At 43.3% G+C, this 21,587-nt stretch overlaps 1 protein-coding gene across 3 annotated transcripts; it reads left to right on the top strand.

Annotated features, from left to right (window-relative positions):
* Window positions 1-358: 358 nt before the first annotated feature.
* On the top strand, window positions 359-12,635 carry LOC130309887 (izumo sperm-egg fusion protein 1-like). 3 transcript variants are annotated; one of them, XM_056552355.1, is made up of 12 exons: window positions 362-682; window positions 772-846; window positions 941-1,024; window positions 3,710-3,730; window positions 3,964-3,978; window positions 6,743-6,826; window positions 8,257-8,307; window positions 10,284-10,358; window positions 10,594-10,694; window positions 11,039-11,180; window positions 12,082-12,253; window positions 12,444-12,635. In XM_056552355.1, the coding sequence occupies exons 1-12, from the start codon at window positions 463-465 to the stop codon at window positions 12,496-12,498; spliced, it is 1,095 nt and encodes a 364-aa protein (XP_056408330.1). In that variant the 5' UTR covers window positions 362-462; the 3' UTR covers window positions 12,499-12,635. The 3 variants fall into 3 exon arrangements, with proteins under 3 accessions (XP_056408332.1, XP_056408330.1, XP_056408331.1); XM_056552357.1 differs by lacking the exon at window positions 12,082-12,253 and having other exon boundaries at window positions 359-682; window positions 12,444-12,601; XM_056552356.1 differs by lacking the exon at window positions 3,710-3,730.
* Window positions 12,636-21,587: the final 8,952 nt, after the last annotated feature.

The following is a 21,587-nucleotide window of genomic DNA, read 5'->3' as shown; positions in this document are numbered from 1 at the left end:
AACAGGGATGTCGTGTTCAGTTCTCAAGATATGTTATGATGGTAAGAATACTGCTGTATCCAATGTGGCAGAGTTTGCTTTATTTGAGCTTCCAGCTAAAATATGAATGGAGCATAAGTCATGTTTTCCATCACTATCCTATCAGATCAGTCTCCAAATTGCAGCCATATTTTTTTAACCCTTGAGGGGTTAAAGACAATATAATGACGCTCCTGAAATATCTATTTTAATAAAATCCTTTCAGTTGCTTATGTCTTACAGTGCCTTGTTGGCATATGCGTTATAACATCATCATGTCATCATGATGTCATAAACACATGTTCCCCTAAGACAGTGTGTAAGGCTGTAGAATGTATCAGTTCTATCATTTTCTCAGTAAGAGAAGTTATTGACAGGACTAAGCGACCAGTAACTACTGGAAGCAAATTCATAAAGACTTTTTTGGTTTTGACCAAAAATAAAATGATGTGGAGCGTAGTATTTGGTACATGGCTCCTGATAGCACAGTCCCTTGGATGCATACCCTGCAATAAAAGGGGTTTGGAGGCTCTTGAGAAATTGAAGATCTTTATTCAGGACCAGGTTCTGGTAGAAGAAACCGCCGCCTATGTGACTATCAAAAATTTTGCAAACGCTGCCAAAAGGCAAATTGAACAATACTTGGAGGATGTGGGGACTCTGGGTAATTCTTTTAATTTTACTATTATAATTTCTGTGAAAATTCAAAAAGGATGCATTATTAATAATGATTGTTCTGTATTTATATTCCAGATGAGTATGCCCTATCCGAAATAGGGTCCGAATATAAAATATCAGTCAATATCATCGTGGACTTGGACTCTACAGGTAATTGCTGAATTTTCAATGTAGATGAATAGAAATGAAATGGCTTTAGTTTGGGAGCAGAGGATGATATATCTGTCACTTCTATTTATTCCAGGTGTGAATCTTCTCAATGACCTTGAACACCAGTTCAAAAGACTCAAGGAGAAGATTGAGAATATTGTGCAGGAGGCAGAGAAACGTAAGTCTATACAGAACCAGTCTTGGGATGACATGGATAGCCTTCCCCTGTATGTTACAACTGATAAAGGGTTTCCCTCCCCCACAGATTTCCCCAAAATGTATATTAATGCATTTACAGATGTATCAGAGCTCAATTTGTCATTTACTTGCCACTTTTGTGAACCACGATAACTTATTTGGCTCTTATATATCAAAACTAACAAAAAGACCTGTACTTGTTTTTCCTGGCAACCACTCACAGCTGAGCATTAGAATGTTGACAGCTGAACAAAGAATGGTTGCCATGGCAGCGAGGTCAGTATTTTAGTTTGGTAGTTTAGATATGTAAGTGATATTGATGTAATACAATGGCTCAGATTTACTAATATAATTTGTTTTCCTATTTGGCATACCCATTACAAATTGTGCTTCATATATGTGTGATTCACCTTCTCACATATCATTACCAGAAACATGAAATAAAGAAATTAAGAAAACACAACAATCCTCCTGTGTCATTGGGCTGCTTGTGGCTGTGTTCACACGTTCAGGTTTTTAATGATTAAAATCAAAGCCAAAAACAGCTCATATATGAAGGACACGTACAGAGGAGACAATTTATCTTCTCCTCTTTTAAGATCCATTCCTGGCTTGTGGAATGTGGATGGCTATGTGGGAATATCGCCTTATAGGCCAAAATACTGTGAGGTAACACAGCCATAGAGTTGATATCAAGGCTGGTGCAAGGATTTTTGCCACCCTAGGCAAAACCTCACTATGTCCCCCACCCCCCCAAAAAAAACAAAAAAACACTTTGATCTAACAAAATATATTTTGGCCGGTGTGTAAGCATGGCCTTAGTAGGTTGTGTTCCCACATTTGTTTGTGAACGATATCACCATACAATGAATAACACCGCACTGTTAACACTGTGATGCTGGGGGGAGCCTGGGGTGTCAGTGCATGTGGGGTGCACATAGAAGATGCTGGGCAGCCCGCCTGATTGAATAGTATGGGTGTCACTAATAGATTGTAACGCAGCATGGTGCTCTACACATTATCATGTAACTGCCACCCTGTGTATGCCTTATCTGTGTGCAAATATGATACTAGGCAAGTACCCCCCTCATGAATAGTAGGCGTGTGAGTGGTTGTTCATCAGTATTTTACACCTGTACGACCTCCCCTTATATAGCATTGTGGCTGTCCTGCATCATTGTGGGAATAGGTGCCTAACCAGCCCTTGTACCAGTAACCAGTAAGTGTGGAGTTTTTTCTGTAATTTTTTTGAGTGATTTTTGTCCCAAACATATTCACACCCTTTCCCCCTTCCTAACATGTGCCGGGTGCCTCAATCTTCCACGCAACCTCTGAGGCAGTCTAAACAGGACACATAAAAGACGTCCCTAGCATGCATCATCTGTAGAGTTGCCATCTTTATCTTGCAAAAAAATACCAGCCATGCTAATTTGCATATTTGATTATATATGTGTGACATCAAATGAAGAAATACAATACATATGTGGGGGAAATTTTGTCCTCTTCTGACCCTAATAATTTTTATATTTGTTTGTATACGGTGCTGTATAAGGGCTCATTTTTGTACCGTGATCTGCAGTTTTAAACTGTGCCATTTTTCATGTGACTTTTTGATCTCTTTTTATTACATATGGGAGTTGCAGATAGTTTCCAGCATGCCCTCACACAGCTCTGTAGCTACCCAAAACCAAAACTACAACTCCCAGCATGTTGCACTATATAGTAAAATAGTATAGGTTGCAGTGAAACATGTTGGGAATTGTAGCTTTGAGTCAGCTACAGAGCCATAGGTTGTGTCAAAGAATGTTGGAAGTTGCTGTTACTAGCTAATTACAATGCCCAGCATGCCTTGACACAGCCTAAAGCATCTGGTATCTTTATCCTAGAAACTGCCACCTCACCCACTTTCCTTGACTCAAAATGTGCCAGAATGGTCCCCCGTGTACCACATGAGTTCACAGAGTAGAGAGGTGCAAACTCATCCACCATTCTCTATGTTGGGGCCTTGTGAGGTCACGGCATTGCACATCTGTTGAATTTGGGGAGGGGAGGAAGTTGACAGCGGGGCTAAAAGTAAACTAAAATAGAAACAAAGATTTAGCTCACCACAGATAAGGTTCACTAGAGACACATCAGGGGGTAGGCTGGGAAGGCACGGAACCATGCAGAGGAGCCGGTACTCATAAGGAGCTTGTCCAGGAACAAAAGAATTGTGGAATTTCAGCTCCCCTAAAAATTCAAACTTTCATAATATCCATTAAAAATCTTGTGCTCAAAAACAAACATTTAAAAGCTAAATGAAACACTGACGCGTTTCGGTTTGTTAGAAAGCCTTAATCATGGCGATAGTCTCACTACAGCAATAGTGTCTGCTAAAGGACACAAATAAAGTTGAAAATGGAGGCCATTGGCATTGAGAGGGGGAGGGGAAATATCCGAGTGCTCTGCATACTGGAGTGTGCCCCGGCAGAGGAAAAACAAAAAAAATCCTGCTTCCTGAGCGCAGCACCCTTATTCAATGTGCGCTCTAGGCTGGAGTCTACATTGCCTATAGGTGGCATCGGCCTTTGTTTACATATGTGTATAGCTATAATATATAGTGTGTTTTACTAAAATTCTGATTTGTTATTAATCATTTACATTTTTCTTAATGTTCCATTTTTAGGGAAATGCCCTAACAAGAAAGGTGAGTTCTTATAGATATTTTTCTATGAAAACATTCTATATTTATTTTACTAGTGAGTTACACAGTAACAACTTATAGTAACTCACCATTTCTGGGACTGAGAATTACTAGTCACCTCAGTCGCTATTGGCAATTTAAACTGTTGTTTATAATTTTTTTTCTCTATTATAGTTTTTTCAGTTTAAGTATATGACAATGAAATATTAATATTCCTTTTTTATGGTATTTTTCAGATTTTGACAACTGTGGTAAGTAGATTTTATATTTCTTACATAAATATTATAAAATAATTTTATAGGACCATGTTCACATGAACATTAACCATGTGGGTTTTTAAAGTAAAACAAGCACAATGATTTCAACATCAAAATCATGTCCTATCACTAAAAAAATCCCTGCTGCCATTGATCTCAATGAGGGATGTTTAACAATGAAGAAAAAAGAAGTGACATGTGTCCATCCAGTCCCGAACTTATGCACCCATTAGAATCAATAGCAACTTCAGGACAGGAACCCTCCCCGGTCTGACCAAAGTTTGGAGAAAGCTATGGTACAGTAATGTATATAACCCCTTAGCGATGAGCGCCCTAAATGTACGTCCTGGTGCGGTGGTACTTAACCTCCTGAGCGGTATTCCCGAGCGTGACTCGGGGTTAATTTTCCCTGCCAGGATCGGTAACCCCGAGTCACGCTCGGGGTAGAATTGCAGAGTTCCCGGCCGGGCTGCACGATATATCGCAAAAGCAATGCGATATAGCGATGCGGCCCCCGGGAAAACATGCGATTATCTGCTCTGGTCGGCTCCCGTTGCGGGGCCGGCCAGAGCAGGTAAAGAAAAATACTAAAAGTCAGTGTTTCCCTACCAGGGGGCCTCCAGCTGTTGCAAAACTACAACTCTCAGCATGCCCGAACAGCCAAAGGCTGTCCGGGCATGCTGGGAGTAGTAGTTTCACAACAGCTGGAGGCACCCTGTTAGAAAAACACTGAGCTAAGTGTAAAAGGAAAAAGTAGTAAAATAAAAAAACCTTTTGCTCACCTAGTCCCGGTCCCTGAAGATGCCGTTCCCCTCCGTGCGGTCCGGGGTGTCCTCTCTTCACTATTCATCTTCTAGGACCTTTCACTTTTCAGCCAATCACAGGCCACAGTGGTGTAAAGCCTGTGATTGGCTGAAGGGGAAAGGGCTTGTTCTGCAGCAAATACACTAGGTTTGAAATCTGCCGGCAAACCTAGTGTATCCTGCTGCAGGACAAGACAAGGTGACAAGGGGGGGGGGGGGGGGGATGTGACAAAGGGGGGAATGTAAGAGGGGGGGAATGTGACAAGGGGGGGAATGTGTCAGGGGGGGGGGAATGTGACAGGGGGGAATGTGACAAGGGGGGGAATGTGACAGGGGGAAGAATGTGACAGGGGAGGGAATGTGACAAGGGGGGGAATGTGTCAGGGGGGGGGAATGTGACAAAGGGGGAATGTGTCAGGGGGGGGGAATGTGACAGGGGGGGGGGAATGTGACAAGGGGGGGAATGTGTCAGGGGGGGGGAATGTGACAGGGGGGAATGTGACAAGGGGGGGAATGTGACAGGGGGAAGAATGTGACAGGGGAGGGAATGTGACAAGGGGGGGAATGTGTCAGGGGGGGGGGAATGTGACAAAGGGGGAATGTGTCAGGGGGGGAATGTGACAGGGGGGGGGGGAATGTGACAAGGGGGGGAATGTGACAGGGGGGAGAATGTGACAAGGAGGGGGGAGAATCTGACAAGGAGGGGGGAGAATGTGACAAGGAGGGGGGAGAATGTGACGGGGGATGTGACAAGGGAGAGGGGAATGTGACAGGGGAGATGTGAAATGGGCGGAGGGAGATGTGAAATTCAGTTAAAAAAATTGTACCGCTTTTGGTACAAATTTCCAGACAGAATCATACCGCCAGGGAGGTTAACGCACCAGGACGTACATTTACGTCCAAAGCATAACCGCGAGCAGGAGCGATGCCTGAATCATGTGCGGCAGGTCCCGGCTGCTGATCGCAGCCAGGGACCCGACCGTAATGGTGGACATCCGCGATCCCACGGATGTCTGCCATTAACCCCTCAGATGCAGTGATCAATACAGATCACGGTATCTGCAGCATAGCGGTCGATAAAATGGATGATCGGATCGGATCATCCAGCACGGCAGACGGAGGTCCCCTCACCTGGCTCCGCTGCCTTCCCGGCGTCTTCTGCTCTGATCTGCCTTCCCGCAGACCAGAGCAGATGACCGATAATGCTGATGAGGGCTGTGTCCTATACATAGCACTGAACAGTATTAGCAATCGAGTGATTTCTATAAATAGTCCCCTATGGAAACTATTAAAGTGTAAAAATAAAAGTAAAAAAAGAAAGTAAAAAAAATGTGAAAAACCCCCTCCCCCAATAAAAATTTAACTTGTCCCATTTTCCCTATTTCACCCCCAAAAAGTGTTAAAAAATATTTTAAATACATATTTGGTATCGCCGCATGCGTAAATATCTGAACTATTAAAATAAAATGTTAATGATACCGTACGGTGAACGGCGTGAACGGAAAAATAAAGAAAAATTCAAAATAGATGCTTTTTTATTCCCCCAAAAAATTATAAACAATGGATTAAAAGTTCTATAAAGCAAATATGGTATCAATACAAAGTAAAGATAACGGTGCAAAAAAGGAGCCCTCATACCGCCGCTTATACGGAAAAATCTTCAGGTCTTCAAAAAAGGGGGATTTTAAACATACTAATTTGGTTAAAAGGTTTGCGATTTTTTTTAAGCGCAACAGTAATAGAAAAGTATGTTATCATGGGTATCATTTTAATCGTATTGACCCAAAAATAAAGAACACATAACATTTTTACCATAAATTGTACGGCGTGAAAACCAAACCTTCAAAAATTAGCAAATTTGCCCCTTCCAAAATTAGCAAATTTGCTCATAGCAAATTTGCCCATGTTAACATACCCTAACATTGTAAGTTTTTTAAACAACTGCCTTTCCTCAGGTTTATTGGTCCAAACATTGACCAACTGCAGGACCTGTGAAAAGGAGAAGACCATTTGCGCTGGAGGATCTCCTGGAAATCAAGGTAAGGTTAATAGTAAAGTAAAATAATTGTAAGCTTCATAGTAAGACTCATAATAGTGACCAGAATGACTACGATCGCATCATCATCAACCTTATTATTCCATAAGTCACTGCTGTGCATGTACATAAGATTTGTATTAAAAGTTCACAGTGGTATCAGAATATGACTATTATACAGGAATACGCAGCTCTACATATCTGCTATACTCCTCTCTGTGAAAAAATAATCTAAAACCAGTAAATAGGAGCTGCTGTTGACTGGCTGCCAATATTTATTTATAACAGAGGGCATCAGAAAAGGAACATGAGGAAAGTGAGAATAAACAGGCAGCTGTTTTGTTGGGGCACACTTGGGTTGTCTCTATCTTTAGTGCTGCCTACTTGGATGGTGTTATTTTAGACTATTGGCTGATACTTTATAGAGGTCACTATGGTCAGCAGTCTATGGGGACATTTGTGCACAGTATAGAGGGTGCTATGTAGAGGACACTATATATAGAGGACATGTTTGGGAGAATATAAGCTGTGTTATTGGACAGGGGACATTAGCTTAGGTGGTGGGCTAATATGACATGTTATAGTTTTAGTATTGGAGTGCAGCTACAGACAAATAGTCACTTGTGACACCAGGGTAGCGTTAACCACCATGCTCCAAGATACAGCAGTTCTCCTGGGCCAAGCACTGGAGAATAACAACATCAGATGCAGGGTTATGGAAAACTGCCTTTACTGAGGTTCAAGATAACTGTTACAATCCCTTACAATGCAATTGAAAGAGGGGAGATGCAGAGGAACTATTAGACTTTAGACTTGAGACCACCCGTGCTGACTTGAGACTCACTGCAGTGCTTCCCGCCAGGCTTTGACTTTAGACTTTTGGATCAAGAGTTGCCTGGGGCTTTCTATCTCCTGCTATTATAGACTATTGTAGACTGAACCTGTGTGGAGGGGTACTTGCAGATGGTTTAAGGGTTTTAACTTTTCCACAGGACCTCTTCAGGTTACTACAGACTCCTCCCCACTCCTCTCCACACTGCTTCTTCAGGTCTTCTCCTCAACAGAATATCTCCTCCCCCCCCCCCCTACACTACTTAAAGCACAGGCTTGGGGGCATCCCATTGGGCATAAGGATCACATGGTTTTCTCTGCATGAGGAATGTTAAACATTTATTAAATGCAACATAATAAATACATTGGAAAACAAGATATGGCAAATTAGAGCACAATACAGCACCCTGAGCAGTGGGGCCCAGCACAGGCACCTGAGGCAGCATTTACCTGACAGGGCCATGTCATGTACTAGAGCACCACACTTACACTATGTAATATAAATCACAGGGCCTGGACACTGTATATATCCTACTTCTATAGAAATGACAATAATGTGTCTGGATGATGTAATTTTTATATTATGTTTCCCTCTCTTCACAGAATACTTTGACAAGTGCACCTGCATATGCACCACCCAGAACAAATGTTTCGGTAAATATCCACTTATATTTAGGAAGTAGAAAACATAGAACATAAAATCCAGTACATTTTTGTACAATATTAAAAGGCTACATTGTAAAATGAGAAGGAAAAAATGGCAGTATAATGGGTAGCTGCAAATTTATACAAAGCTTCAGTTTTTTTTAACCCCTTAATGACCAATGATGTTTATACATACCGGGCGGCCCTCAGCTGACTTCTGTAGCTGAGGGCCACCAATAATAGCCAACATGCCGCGGGCGGCTATTAACCCTTTAGAGCTAAAGGATTCACTGCTAAGATAGCCAGAGGGCTTATCTTTCTTTCCCTGTGATCCATGGCTCTGTGATTGATACAGCCCGGCTCAATGAATCAAGCGCAGTACACACAGATCAATGCAGTTTTATGGAACTACATTGACTTGTATGAGGAATTTAATGATTCCTCCTAAAAGTCCCCTAAGTGACCAATAAATTAACCCACACATTAACCATTTCCATATAAACATTTTAAATTTCCCCCCTATCAAAATAAAAATAAACATACTTGGTATTGTGGCATGTGAAATTGTCCAAACTAGTAAAATGTATTTATATCGTACGGTGAACAGCGTAAAGGACAAAAAGTACCACACCCAAGAAAAGTCTTTTTTTATCACATCATACCCCAAAAAAATGAAATAAAAAGCCAATGAAAAGTCTGATCAATGCCACAATGGTACTGATAAAAAACCATGGATCACAGTGCAAAAATAGAGTCATCATAGAGCCCGGTAAAAAAATAAAAAATAAAAAAAATAAAATAAAAAAGTAATAGTGGTCAGAAAATGGCAATTAAATTTTTGTTTAAATTTTTCTAAAACGTTTAGAATGTTTTTTTAATCAGTAAAACATAATGCAAACAATATAAAAGTATCAAGATTACATATTAGTTTGACCATACGATGAATGAAGTCTATGCACTTCCATAGATTTGTATAGAGGGGGCGGGGCATGACATCACTGTCGCACATTCCATAAGAAAGAATTTAGGTGCTAAACCTAACAAAAAGAGCCAGAATCATGTTAGTAAAAGAGGGCCAATATGTTTGGTTTTTGTAAAAATGTCAGGAACACATCCCTTTTCTGTGACCATGCCCCTTTCGGGTGTTCTCAGTAAAATGGAGTCTTAGTCGGGTTTTTCTCAATTCCGGAGCAAAATCTGGTGCAAAATCTGGTGCAGACAGAATTTCTGGCGCAAAGTGCACAACCCGACAAAACATGTCAGGTTTGCATAAAAAAACTTAGAGCCAATGTGTGAACATCTCCTTAAAGGGGTAATCTGGGTTCAGAAAGTTATACAGATTTTTTATTTACCTCTATTTAAACATCTTAATCCCTCCAGTACTTATCAGCTGCTATATACTACACAGGAAGTTGTATTGTTATTTTCTGTCTGACCACAGTGCCCTCTGCTGACACCTCTGTCCATGTCAGGAACTGTCCAGAGCAGGAAAAAATCCCCATAGCAAACATCTCCTGCTCTGGACAGTTCCTGACATAGACAGAGGTGTCAGCAGAGAGCACTGTGGTCAAAAAGAAAAAAAAGAAAAAAACTAGAAGGAACTTTGTAGTATACAGCAGCTGATAAGTACTGGAAGGCTTAAGATTTTTAAATAGAAGTAGGTTAAAAATCTATTTAACTTTCTGGCACCAGTTGATTTAAAAAAAAAAATTACACCGAAGTACCCCTTCAATATTCAGTACCCTCCTAATAGTCCATAGTATTTGGCAGAAAATCTTGCTGAACCAGAAGGACATTTACTTTACTATACCTCTCCAATGGTGCCATAAGCAGAATAGAAGCCTCCTTCATGGCGGCCTGTGTTTTGTCCATGTGACAGAGGGGTGAAACCCATCACCCCTTTATCAGGAGATTGATTCTAAGGAAAAATTCTACAGAGACTTTAATACTCGGATCACACTTTACTTTTTTTTTATTTTCATCAGATTTAAAGTCCGGAGATAAATGCACTCCGTGCAAAGATATGACATCACGTCTTGCAGAGGTTATAGACTGTGGAGGTAAGTAGATAGTATAAAATAAACCAGTCACTAGCATATACAATGTAAAGGCATCTCTCTGTAATGACAGACAGATGTAGTCCCATGTAAGGAACCCCAGCACATTCATACGCTATGATAGTATATATATATATATATATATATATATATATATATATATATATATATATATATGAAAGTGCAGAGACAGACTAGCTACAAAATTATGACTATAATATTTCATGTCACTTTTTAGAGAGAAATATTGCAGTTACAGAAGATCACGATGTTCTCCTTGCCTGTAACTTAGAATGGTATCCGAGGCTTGAGGACGGATATAAAAACATTTTCAGTAAGGTAAAAACCATTAAAATTGTCAATAATATAGGTGTAAAGTAGAAAATGATTGTCATAAAAGGAGATATGTCATACAAAAAAGGGGATAGGGTTTGGATCGCAGGGGGTCCCCACAATCTCCTGTGCGGAGCCATGGCTCTCCCCTGGAACGGCGCATCAGGACCCCTGCCCGAAGCGGAGGCGCCATGCCCCCTCCACATATCTCTATGAGAGAGCTGTTCGGCTATCTTCCGTTCTCCCATAGAGATATATGGAGGGGGCGTGGCAGACCCTGCTTTGGGCGTATAAATCTATAGTTTATAAGCCATTGAGACATATCTGAAACACTCTTATTATCTCTCCAGACTTCTCATCCTGTACAAACGGTAACTGAGGATCCTTATATTGAGCTGAAAGAAATTCAGAAATATGAAGCTGGCCAATACATATGTACCACCATTCTTAATTCTGGTGTGCCAATCGCTAAATATACTTATAACGTGAAAGGTAAGAGCCCATTATTACGGACAATTTACTGGATTTTGGATTTAGTTCTGTTATACATGACTATAATATTATTTATAGTGTTACAGTTATTTAAGAAAATACCCATCTCTAGATATAGTCAGTAGAAGTGTATGGTAGCGGCCTTCACTCCCCAGTGTACTTCTCGCTCCCACTTGTTGTAGGAGACAGGCCCCAGAGAATTAGGATCTCATACAATGAGATGAATTGAGGGGTGAAGCAGGGAGTGAAGAGCACTACCATGGGCTATATTTAGAGGTTGGTAAATTAAAAGGGGTATTCCAGGCCAAAACTTTTTTTTATATATATCAACTGGCTCCAGAAAGTTAAACAGATTTGTAAATTACTTCTATCAAAAAATCTTAATCCTTCCAATAGTTATTAGCTTCTGAATTTGAGTTGTTGTTTTCTGTCTAACTGTTCTCTGATGACTCATGTCCCGGGAGCTGTGCAGTTCCTATGGGGATATTCTCCCATCATGCACAGCTCCCGGGACGTGACATCCTCATTGAGCAGTTAGACAGAAAACTTCAGAAGCTAATAACTATTGGAAGGATTAAGATTTTTTAATAGAAGTAATTTACAAATCTGTTTAACTTTCCGGAGCCAGTTGATAAGAGACCAGCAGTATAATTGACATATGGGGCCCTGTTGCAGATTTTGCACGGGGGCCCAGAAGCTACAGGTTACGCCTGTAGAAGTGTATTGGGCTTTCATTTGAGGCAGAAATTTTTTCGCCTGAATAGACCCTAAGACCAGTACAATTTTATTCAACCTGCAGCTCTATGTTTCATATGGTATGAAAAGCCTTTATGACCAATATTGTTATGTTATACTTTATTCTGATGGTTTGTACTATTAAGACAATTTCTTTAATATTTAGTTGGCAGCGGATTAGGAGCAGTGACTGAAATAGACAAGCCTGTGCCAACACTTCCCGCAGAGACAGAAATGTCAACCTCCGAGCCACTAGCTGAGGATCCCACACTTAAGTTACCCGACATTGCAGCATATGTAGCTGGTGCCATCACCTTATCACTGTTCGCTGGCCTAGGGTTTGTAACACTTAGTAGTATTTACATTGCCATATAACAAAGGGATCAGTTATTCTAACTAACAGACATCCTCAGCTATACAGTACAATAAATCCATTTAATGATGTCTGCTCACACTCCACCCATTCTCAAGGTGGTGGAATTTACATGTAGATATCAAATAATGTAATATCTTTATTTTTTCTTTCAGTATCTTCATGTACTTAAGAAAATCAAAAAAGGCTAAGGATATCTCGCCAGTGTAAAGGCTGTAAGATCATGTGGCCACACACAAAAAAAAAGAAGAAAAAAAAAAGATGAAAAAACAAAAACAAAGAAAAAAAAATAAAAAACCACAAAAAACTTAAAAAAATAAATGTTTCCTTCCCCCGAAGAAACCTTGTCTGTAGCATTTATTTGATTTACACCGATATCTGCATGTATCTAAAACAGCCGACAATGAATTAGAACTACTAGGGGCAGTTGCCCTGGGCACTGTCATTCCTGGTGACCCAAAGCAGCTAGCTGGGAGGAAGCGCATGCAGGGACGTCACTCACGTCCTGTGCGTGCGCCTATAGCAACAGTACAGCGGAGCGGAGCAGTGAGGAGGACGCTCGGGTATGGTAAGTGACCAGCGGTCATCTTCAGTGTTCTGAGAACCGCTCCCGGGATCTACTGCTATGGCCATAGGCCATAGCAGTAGACCGTCACCCCGGAGCGGTGGTCGGAATACTCAAGTGGGGCAGTAAACAGGCATACAGCCTCCAGCCATACATTGTACATGTCTGTAGGCTGAATGTCTGTGGGGGAACATAGTGCACCTAAGGTGGGGAACTACTGTATGCTGCAACTAATGTGGGGAATTATACTGCACTTCATGTGTGAGAACTACACTGCACCTAATGTGGGGGAACTTCTGTATACTGCACTTAATGTGGGGGGGACTACTGTATATTGCACCTAATTTGGGGAACTACTGTATACTGCACCTAATGTGGGGGGACTACTGTATACCGTACCTAATGTGGGGGGACTACTGTATACTGCACCTAATGTGGGGGGACTACTGTATACTGCACATAATGTGGGGGACTATACTGCACCTATTGTGGAGGGCTATACTGCACCTAATGTGGGGTCTACTGTATACTGCACCTAATGTGGGAGACTATACTGCACCTGATGGGGGGGACTATACTGCACCTAATGTGGGGGAACTACTTTAACTGCACCTAATGTGGGGAAACAACTGTATACTGCACCTAATGTGGGGAAACTACTGTATACTGCACCTAATGTGGGGGAACTACTGTATACTGCACCTAATATGGGGGAACTACTGTATACTGCACCTAATGTGGGGGAACTACTGTATACTGCACCTAATGTGGGGAAACTATTGTATACTGCACCTAATGTGGTGGGACTACTGTATACTGCACCTAATGTGGGGAACTACTGTTTACTGCACCTAATGTGGGGAACTACTGTATACTGCACCTAATGTGGGGGGGGACTACTGTATACTGCACCTAATGTGGGGGACTACTGTATACTGCACCAAATGTGGGGGGACTACTGTATACTGCACCTAATGTGGGGGGACTACTGTATACTGCACCTAATGGGGGGGGACTACTGTATACTGCACCTAATAAGGGGAACTATACTGCACCTAATGTGGGGATCTATACGGCACCTAATGTGGGGGGAACTATACTGCACCTAATGTGGGGGAACTACACCACACCTAAAGTGGGGGAACTATACTGCACCTAATGTGGGCGAATTGTACTCCACCTAATGTATGGGAACTATACTATATTTTTTGCGTTGTCATTTGTAGTTTTTATCGATACCATTTTTGTTTTGATCAGACTTTTCAATAGCTTTTTAGAATTTTTTTTTATAGTATTTGAAGTGACCAAAAATATTCAAATCTGGTTAGTGCACTACTACGACTTTTGGGGCCCCACTTTTGATTTTGCCTAGGGCCACTCTAAGCCTAAAACCGGCCCTGAGTGTATGTCTGTAGTGTGTGTCTGAAAGTGTATGTCTGTCAGTGTGTGTCTGTTAGTGTATGTCTGTAGTGTGTGTCTGTAAGTGTATGTCTGTAGTGTATGTCTGTAAGTGTATGTCTGTAGTGTGTCTGAAAGTGTATGTCTGTAAGTGTATGTCTGTAGTGTATGTCTGTAGTGTGTGTCTGTAGTGTGTCTGTAAGTGTGTGTCTGTAAGTGAATGTCTGTGGTGTGTGTCTGTAAGTTTATGTCTGTAGTGTGTGTCTGTAAGTGTATGTCTGCAGTGTGTCTGCAAGTGTATGTCTGTAAGTGTATGTATGTAGTGTGTCTGTAGTGTATGTCTGTAGTGTGTGTCTGTAAGTGTATGTCTCTAGTGTGTGTCTGTAAGTGTATGTCTGTTAGTGTGTGTCTGTTAGTGTGTGTCTGTAAGTGTATGTCTGTTAGTGTGTGTCTGTTAGTGTGTGTCTGTTAGTGTATGTCTGTAGTGTGTGTCTGTAAGTGTATGTCTCTAGTGTGTGTCTGTAAGTGTATGTCTCTAGTGTGTGTCTGTAAGTGTATGTCTGTTAGTGTGTGTCTGTAAGTGTATCTGTCTGTAGAATGTGTCTGTAAGTGTTTCTGTCTGTAGTGAGTGTCTGTAAGTGTGTCTTTAGTGTGTCTGTAAGTTTATGTCTGTAAGTGTATGTCTGTAGTGTGTGTCTGTAAGTATATGTCTGTTAGTGTGTGTCTGTAAGTGTATCTGTCTGTAGAATGTAAGTGTATCTGTCTGTAGTGTGTGTCTGTAAGTGTATGTCTGTAGTGTGTCTGTTAGTGTATGTCTGTTAGTGTGTGTCTGTAAGTTTATGTCTGTAGTGTGTGTCTGTAAGTGAATGTCTGTAGTGTGTATCTGTAAGTGTATGTCTGTAGTGTGTGTCTGTAAGTGTATGTCTGTAGTGTGTGTCTGTAAGTGTATGTCTGTAGTGTGTGTCTGAAAGTATGTGTCTGTTAGTGTGTGTCTGTAAGTGTATCTGTCTGTAGTGTGTGCCTGTAAGTGTATGTGATAGCCTGGGGGTTGTAGGGGATGGGGAGTGTAGCTGCGCGGTAATCAAAGGGTGCTTGTTAACTCTTGCTATTTGTGACACCAGGGTGAGGGCTGCTCAAAGCTTTTCCTACCGCCGCCCTTCCCAAGAAAGATAGGGAGGTAGATGATAATGGGTTTGAGGTAGAGAATAATAGATTGTACCCAACCGGAGAGCTTCTGTGAACAGTGTTAACTTTTACTAAAGATTTTCTGTACACTTCATTAACATAATAGTCTCCTAGCATAACAATAGCTTTCCTTTGGAGATTGACAATGGTTGGGACTTTAGCATTCACAGTCTTTTAGTGTATTGCGCTGTTCCACTGGATTTAGGGAATTAGTTGTGGTACAGTAGTCACGCTAGCATTAGCAGGAATTTAGATTTGAACTCCCAATTTTGGTTCTGCTGAGGCCGTAGGTTTTGAGGCCTAGCGTGTCTTTGAAAGTTGCGTAGCAGACCGTCCTGTTAGTCTAGCATCCACGAGAGCAGCAACCCAAGAGAGCGATAATTGGACGCAGCTCCCTTATATGGGCAGGGTCTGGACTAACGCTAATTGGTCCATACTGATGTCAATCACCATTACAGAGATTCGTGGGTAACACATGACCCAAGGACCTCCTAAGGTCCTACAACATACCATAGAGGTTACTAGCATGGTCACATGACCGAAGGTCCTGCGACGCTGAACAAGGTGAGTACTATACATTCCTATGAAATATAGATATAATTATTAAATATAGACATAAAGTAACATTAAAGTTAGACTTTAGGAGAGGTGACTAGGGGCTTTCCCACCTGATGAACCCTTCCTGAACGTAGTTACTCTGACTTTGGAGACCTCTACACTAGGAACGGTATGCAATACGGTACCGGGACACCACAAACCCACTTACTTAAGATAAGTCGGCCTCAACGTCAGTCCCCTAAGACAGAGGGACGAAGTGAAGGTCGGGTACAACCTATAAAGCTACTTAACATTTCTTTTATTGTGTACATACATTGGTTTGGGTAAACTCACGAACAGGATTGGTTCATGAATTTAGTAACAGGATGATATTATTCACATGAGATACATCCTACTTAACATTTTTTCCTTTCTCTAGCTCACTAGACAAGTTAAATCTCACCATACATTTTTGCCATATTAGCTACCTGTTTAGTACACTGGAAGTATATGGGCTTGCCTGAGGCTATTGGCTACACACTCCTATCCCTAGAACACAACAGATAAAGCTTACCTAGGTTACCTTTAATTACGTGCATTAATTTCAGCTCGCAAGAGTATCTACTGGCCAGGCAGAACATCTCGCACACGTATAAGAACAGAGAATTAGTGTACATGACAGTGGCAGGAATTGGAAAAATTTGACATTAGCTTCAATTCCCAAAGCATTTACTTTAGTGTGAGATAAGTTTTCGTTTGTTTTGTGTAATAAGTTTAAGTGAGGTAAGTACACTTAAGTGATTGTTTTGTGAAGTACTATGGGGAACATGTATCATTATTTGTGTATCGTAGAAGCAGTTTACCCCTTTTCCTGAATTCTAAATTATGAGCAGAAGCGCTAAATTTATCAATCAAACGCAATGAGCTTCATAAATTGCGGGTAAATATAGTAATCTCCTCAATCCACTCTTTGGAAAATAGAATTGATGATTTAGAGCATCTTGCCACGTTAAGTCCAAGATGGCTTATATTTGCGCAAAAAAACAGCTCTTGCGGCAAAATTTTTGGTGTAAAGGAAAAGTACGCAGTTAATAAATCCATGTGTACTATAGATGTCACTCCAAGGTACCCTCAGTCGGCCACATATGGAGGACATGCTCTACCAAAACGTGCGCAAAAAAAATGCGCAAAAAAAGGGCTTGCGCAAAATTTTGCGCAAAAAAATACACACAAAACAGGGGTAAAATCTTTGATACATATCCCCCTATGTGTTTAGTACTATGTGTAAGGTCAGTCTTGATACCTTAGGGGTAGTTTCCCTTGAGTGGACCTTTGAGACTGATGCAACACAACTTCCTCACTCTCAGGGACTTCTTCGAAGGACAATTCTCTGGAAGCTTTGGTCCTTGTGAGACCCTCTCGAGGACTAGAAACAGGAGTCATATCTTCTGGAGGACTGGCATGGCCCATCAGGCTTGGTGAGGGAAGTCCTGGAGTACATGGTGCAAGCACGAGAGTACTTGGAACTGTCACTGTAGGGCACTCAGGCGTAGAGGCCAGGCGAAGAGATCAAAGCCGGTTGTGCTGCAGCCGGACACTGTACCCCAAAGAACGTGGTAGGGCGATGAGAGGAGAACAGTGCAACATCCATTGGAGGGTGGATTCCTTGTCCTGGAACATACTCTCTTGTCGGCCTTGCCTCTGAGGGAGCTGGAGGAGGTGGCTCGGGCAAGTCGTCCTTCATGCACAATTTTATCCTATTTTGGTGGACTACCTGTGGCTGGAACCCCTCCTTCTGTATTGAATAAAAGTCTGTGTCGGGGTATAGCATGGCAGTAATAGTGTAAGGCTCCGTCTCCCACAGAGAGTCCAGCTTATGGGACCGAGGAAACTTTCGGAGCCAGACTCTATCCCCAAGTTGCAGTGGTGCATGCCGGTTGTAGTCCTTTTGCTGTCTGTACTGAGCCTCACCCATTTTCTTCTCCACAATATCCATAGCTTCTTTAATCTCTTCAGGACGCAGGGCGTATGGATACGCCCTGCATTCCGAGTCCTTAAGGACGCATGGCGTATCCATACGCCCATGGGAATTCCGGTCCCACAGCTAGCCGGTTGGGGACCGGAGCCAGATGCCTGCTGAAATCGTTCAGCAGGCATCGCGGCATATCGCCCAGGGGGGTCATGATGAACCCCCCCCCCCCATGTCGGCGATGGACGCAGATCGCTGGATAATTCAGCGGCGGATTCCGGGTCTCCATTGACCCGGTGACCCGGAATTACAGGCTGTGCGGGGCCGTCTCTGACGGCCCCGAACAGCCATAGCCAGCAGGGGTGAGGTGGCACTGGTGCCACCTCACGATCGCCCTGATTCGTTGGCCGGTTTACCGGCTGACCAATCAGGGCACCTGTTGTGGGTGTCACTCCCAGAACCCGCTCCACCCCTCTTCCGGAGGACGTGATCAGGTGCGGGAAGAGGACCCCGGCAGCTGGGGACCCCGATCTCCGGCGTCCCTGTTGGGATCGGGGCCCCAGGAGCGGCGACGGTGAGGGACTGACCTGCAGCGGCAGCATGGATCAGCTGAGTGACAGCCTCCTGCTGTTGCTTAGCAACAGCTCCCAGCATGCAAAAAGGGCATGCTGGGAGCTGTAGTTACGCAACAGCAGGAGGCAGACCACCACAACTCTCAGCATTCCCTTATGGGCATGCTGGGACTTATAGTTTTGCAACAGCTGGAGGCACATTTTTTCTATGGAAAAGTGTACTTTCAGCTGTTGTATAACTACAACTCCCAGCTTGCACAAACAGCTAAAGTGCATGCTGGGAGTTGTATTGGTGCATCTGCTGGTTGCATAACTACAACTCCCAGCATGCCCGTTGACTGTCGGTGACTGCTGAGAGTTGTAGTTTGGAAACAGCTGAAGGCACACTGGTTGTGAAACTCAGAGTTTTTTTTTACCTAACTCAGTGTTTCACGACCGGTGTGCCTCCAGCTGTTGCAAACTACAACTCCCAGCATGCACCGTACATGCTGGGAGTTGTAGTTTTGCAACAACTGGAGGCACACTGGTTGTGAAACACTGAGTTAGGTCACAAAATCAGTGATACATAACCAGTGTGCCTACAGCTTTTGCAAAACTAAAACTCTCAGCATGTACAGTCTGTCAGTGCATGCTGGGAGTTGTAGTTTTGCAACAGCTGGTTGTTCCCCCCTCCCCAATGTGAACGTATAGGGTACACTCATATGGGCGGAGGTTTACAGTTAGTATTCGGCTGCAAGTTTGAGCTGCGGCAAATTTTCTGCAGCAGCTCAAACTGCCAGCGAGAAACTACTGTGAACCCCTGCCCATGCGACTGTACCCTAAAAACACTACACTACACTAACACAAAATAAAAAGTAAAAAACACTACATATACACATACCCCTACACAGCCCCCCTCCCCAATAAAAATGAAAAACGTCTGGTACGCCACTGTTTCCAAAACGGAGCCTCCAGCTGTTGCAAAACAACTACTCCCAGTATTACCAGACAGCCACTGACTGTCCAGGCATGCTGGGAGTTTTACAACAGCTGGAGACACCCTGTTTGGGAATCATTGACGTAGAATACCCCTATGTCCACCCATATGCAATCCCTAATTTAGGCCTCAAATGCGCATGGCACTCTCACTTTGGAGCCCTGTCGTATTTCAAGGCAACAGTTTAGGGTCACATATGGGGTATCGCCGTACTCGTGAGAAATTGTGTTACAAATTTTGGGGGCCATTTTCAGCTTTTACCCTTTTTAAAAATGTTAAATTTTTGGGAAAACAAGCATTTTAGGTACATTTTTTTTTTTTTTACATATGCAAAAGTAGTGAAACACCTGTGGGGTATAAAGGTTCCCCGAGGGGTCTAGTTTCCAAAATAGTATGCCACGTGTTTGTTTTTTGCTGTTCTGGCACCATAGGGGCTTCCTAAATGCGGCATGCCCCCAGAGCAAAATTTGCTTCCAAAAGCCAAATGTGAATACCGTATATACTCGAGTATAAGCCGAGTTTTTCATCACGATTTTTCGTGCTGAAAACACCCCCCTCGGCTTATACTCGAGTGAACTCTCCGCCCTCAGTGGTCTTCAACCTGCGAACCTCCAGATGTTTCAAAGCTACAACTCCCAGCAAGCCCGGGCAGCAATCGGCTGTCCGGGCTTGCTGGGAGTTGTAGTTTTGAAACCTCTGGAGAGCCGCAGGTTGAAGACCATTGCGGCCTTCAACATCATCCAGCCCCCTCTCACCCCTTTAGTTCTGTACTCACCTCCGCTCGGCGGGACGTTAGGGTGCGCTGGTCCGGTGCTGCAGGACTGTCCGGTGGGGAGGTCATCCATTGGGATAGTGGTTCCGGGCTGCCATCTTCACCAGAGGGCCTCTCCTCTGCGCTTCAGGCCCGGCCCCGGAATAGTCACGTTGCCTTGACGACGACGCAGAGGTACGTTCATTACCAACGTCCCTCTGCGTCGTCATCAAGGCAACGCCTCTATTCCGGGCCCGAAGCGCGGAGAAGAGGCCCCCTGGTGAAGATGGCAGCCCGGAACCACTATCCCACCAGACGACCTCCCCACCGGACAGTCCTGCAGCACCGGACCAGTGCACCCTAACGTCCCGCCGAGCGGAGGTGAGTACAGAACTAAAGGGGGTGAGAGGGGGCTGGATGATGTCGAAGGCGGCAGTGATCTTCAACCTGCGGACCTCCATAGGTTTCAAAACTACAACTCCCAGCAATCCCGGACAGCCGTTGGCTGCCCGGGCTTGCTGGGACTTGTAGTTTTGAAACCTCTGGAGGTCCGCAGGTTGAAGACCACTGTATCAGACATTGACAAGCGGTGATGATGAAGGGGGGGGGCTGATGACATGTGGTGACAATGAAGGGGGGTGGGTGGGATGATGACAAGGGGATGATGAAGGGGGGGGGGATTATGACAAGGGGATGATGAAGGGGGTGTGTGGGATGATTACAAGGGGATGATGAAGGGGGGTGGGGATGATGACAAGGGGATGATGAAGGGGGGGTGGGATGATGACAAGGGGATGATGAAGGGGGCGTGTGGGATTGTGACAAGGGGTTGATGAAGGGGGGGTGTGGGATGATGACAAGGGGATGATGAAGGGGGTGGGGATGATGACAAGGGAATGATGAAGGGGGGAGGGGATGATGACAAGGGGATGATGAAGGGGGGGTGTGGGATGATGACAAGGGGATGATGAAGGGGGATGATGACGAGGGTGATGATGACAGGTGGTGATGATGATGAGGGTGTTGATGACAGGGGGGATGATGTATTTCCCACTCTGGGGTAAAATTAGGGGCCTCGGCTTATATCCGGGTCGGCTTATACTCAAGTATATACGGTACTCCTCTTCTGAGACCTGTAGTGCGCCAGCAGAGCACTTTTCACCATCATATGGGGTGTTTTCTGAATCGAGAGAAATTGGGATTCAAATTTTGGGGGGTATTTTCTGCTTTTACCCTTTTTAAAAATGTAAAATTTTGGGGAAAACAAGCATTTTAGGTACATTTTTTTTTTTTTTACATTTTCAAAAGTCATGAAACACCTGTGGGGTATTATGGCTCACTTTATC

The sequence above is a fragment of the Hyla sarda genome, chromosome 1 (assembly GCF_029499605.1).
Source record: "Hyla sarda isolate aHylSar1 chromosome 1, aHylSar1.hap1, whole genome shotgun sequence".
Lineage (NCBI taxonomy): Eukaryota > Metazoa > Chordata > Amphibia > Anura > Hylidae > Hyla > Hyla sarda.
This window is presented reverse-complemented; position numbering and strand designations above follow the sequence as displayed.

What these genes read in the sequence shown, in the direction of transcription:
- LOC130309887 (XM_056552355.1), top strand. Translation starts at nt 463, where the DNA reads ATGATGTGGAGCGTAGTATTTGGTACATGGCTCCTGATAGCACAGTCC. An exon ending in TGTGCAGGAGGCAGAGAAAC is followed by an intron (nt 1,025 to 3,709) that starts GTAAGTCTATAC and finishes TTCCATTTTTAG; the next exon opens with GGAAATGCCCTAACAAGAAA. An exon ending in AGGATCTCCTGGAAATCAAG is followed by an intron (nt 6,827 to 8,256) that starts GTAAGGTTAATA and finishes CTCTCTTCACAG; the next exon opens with AATACTTTGACAAGTGCACC.